Raw genomic sequence first — 1,863 nt, forward strand, 5'->3', positions numbered from 1 at the left:
ATCTTTGTCCTGTTGCAGACTTAATAAACGTTCTCCTTAAATTACATTTGAGAGCTGGGTCTCTGTTTTAGCCTAAAGCGCTAGTAAAGGATATCTGCCTTGAGTAGTATCCTCTTTTCAAGAGCTATGCAAATGGGTTCAGTGGCCAGTGGCACCTCCGAGCATTCGATGGGCAGCATCGGGGCAGTGGGTTTAAGCTACCAAGAAGGAATGACTCAGAAGAGGAGGGTGAGGCTGGAGGGACAACTCCCGGAATATAATCAGTCTCACGGAATTGTATTTGTAGAAACCTACATGATGTTTATTTTTGCTTTGTGTATTCTCGACAGTGAACAACACAGTAAAATAAGGTTAGAATCTACATATGTTTGGTGGACTCTATCACGCCTCTCTCTGAGGTTTGCTGCCAGGTCTGAGCCTGTCTAGCCCCTCCTCATTTACACACGTTTCACTGTTGTCTGGTTGTTCTAGAAAACAAAAGGGCTCCTTGATTTCTGGAGATTTCCAGAGGGTTATTTTCAGAAGCCAGAGACAAAGGCCAAACCAAGTTCTTTGTTGCACAATAGTTCAATAGCTCCGTTTGGGATTCTGCCCAAGGTCAAGTAGTTAGAGTGCAATCTTAAGTCCCCGACCCCAAGTTAAGTTTGCCTGCCTGGCCTCTGCTCAGCTTGTTCGTCTCTCCTTCCTTTTTCCTGACCCTGTGCTCACCAGCCGCTCGAACAAGCTTCGACATGATTTCCAGCTTGGCATGGCTCCCGCTGACAGCATAGCCACAGCCTGATCCTGGGGCTTTATCTACGGATGATTAGACTGACCAAGTGGCTACCTCTCAGAATCTTTTCTTAAGCGTTCTTCTTTCTTCCCTTGTTCAAAAACTTTTTGTTTCATTTTATTTTGTTTGGTTTAGCTCAGTGTGTTCGAGTGCTGGAGCAGCAGGAAATACAGACCTAAAAAGCGCAGCACAATCTGAGGACGTGTGTATCCACTGATGGAAGGTACGGACTGCTGCGCAGATATGGATACGTGGCCATGCAGATCACACGGGCACTACAGCACTATAGGAAGTGAGTCCTGGGAACTTCGTATGAATCTTTCTCACTGGCCATTAGGCAAAATCTAAGGCCCAAGGAGGAAACAGGGGCAGCTAGTCTAGCTCCTGAGGGACTGGTATTAGTAATCTTTGAGTTTCCTGCGCCTTGCATATAACTGCGCTCTACAAATACTTGTAAGTTGGGAGAAGGGACAAGGTAAGTGCGCGCTCACACACACACACACACACACACACACACACACACACACAGTACTTGAGCCCAACAAAGGGTTGAAAGTTACCGTGGAAGGCAGCAGTGCATTCACCTTCTCATTTTGTCTCTCTGTTCAGCTTAGCAACTGATGACACTTATTTCCCCCTGTTCTTATTGGAAGAGGGCCCAGGGTATGACTACGTTACTGGGTGGGTGGAGTGTAGGTTCTGGAAAGGCTCAACGCAGACCTGTCAGTGTTTGAGTTAGGAGAGTCCGGAAAGAGGGCCTTTGAGGGACTGATGGTGCTCCTGCTACCCCTCATCACTGTATTCCTGGTGACGCACAGCAACGCTCGTGAGTATCCCAAATCCTCCTTGTCCCTCGCTCCAAGCTGAGGCAGCCTCGGGGGAAGAGTGTGCCTCCCTAAAACTTGTGGTGAAATAATGAAGCAGCCAGGGCCAGAAACGTGTATTTAGCTAGTGAGAGACTGGTCGGAGCGAAGGACTAGCAGAACAAGGTCTTAGTTCATGACTGTAGGACTTTGATGTCACCTCGCCTTCTGAGAGGTGAGAGCCATTCTGGGAAAAACCCTACCACATAACCTCGCCACTTCCCCTCC

At 48.0% G+C, this 1,863-nt stretch overlaps 1 protein-coding gene across 1 annotated transcript in view; it reads left to right on the plus strand.

Moving 5' to 3' along the window:
- Nucleotides 1–1,503: 1,503 nt before the first annotated feature.
- Nucleotides 1,504–1,863, plus strand: part of LOC101655357 (major histocompatibility complex class I-related gene protein) — a 33,579-nt gene continuing 33,219 nt past the window's right edge. Inside the window, exon 1 of the mRNA XM_030887828.2 lies at nt 1,504–1,598. Within this exon, the coding sequence (XP_030743688.2) occupies nt 1,544–1,598 (55 nt within the window). The 5' untranslated portion in view covers nt 1,504–1,543. The remainder of the gene's footprint in view (nt 1,599–1,863) is intronic.

This window comes from Echinops telfairi, unplaced genomic scaffold (assembly GCF_000313985.2).
Source record: "Echinops telfairi isolate 266 unplaced genomic scaffold, ASM31398v2 ScPeMD7_7424;HRSCAF=8462, whole genome shotgun sequence".
Taxonomy (NCBI): Eukaryota; Metazoa; Chordata; class Mammalia; order Afrosoricida; family Tenrecidae; genus Echinops; species Echinops telfairi.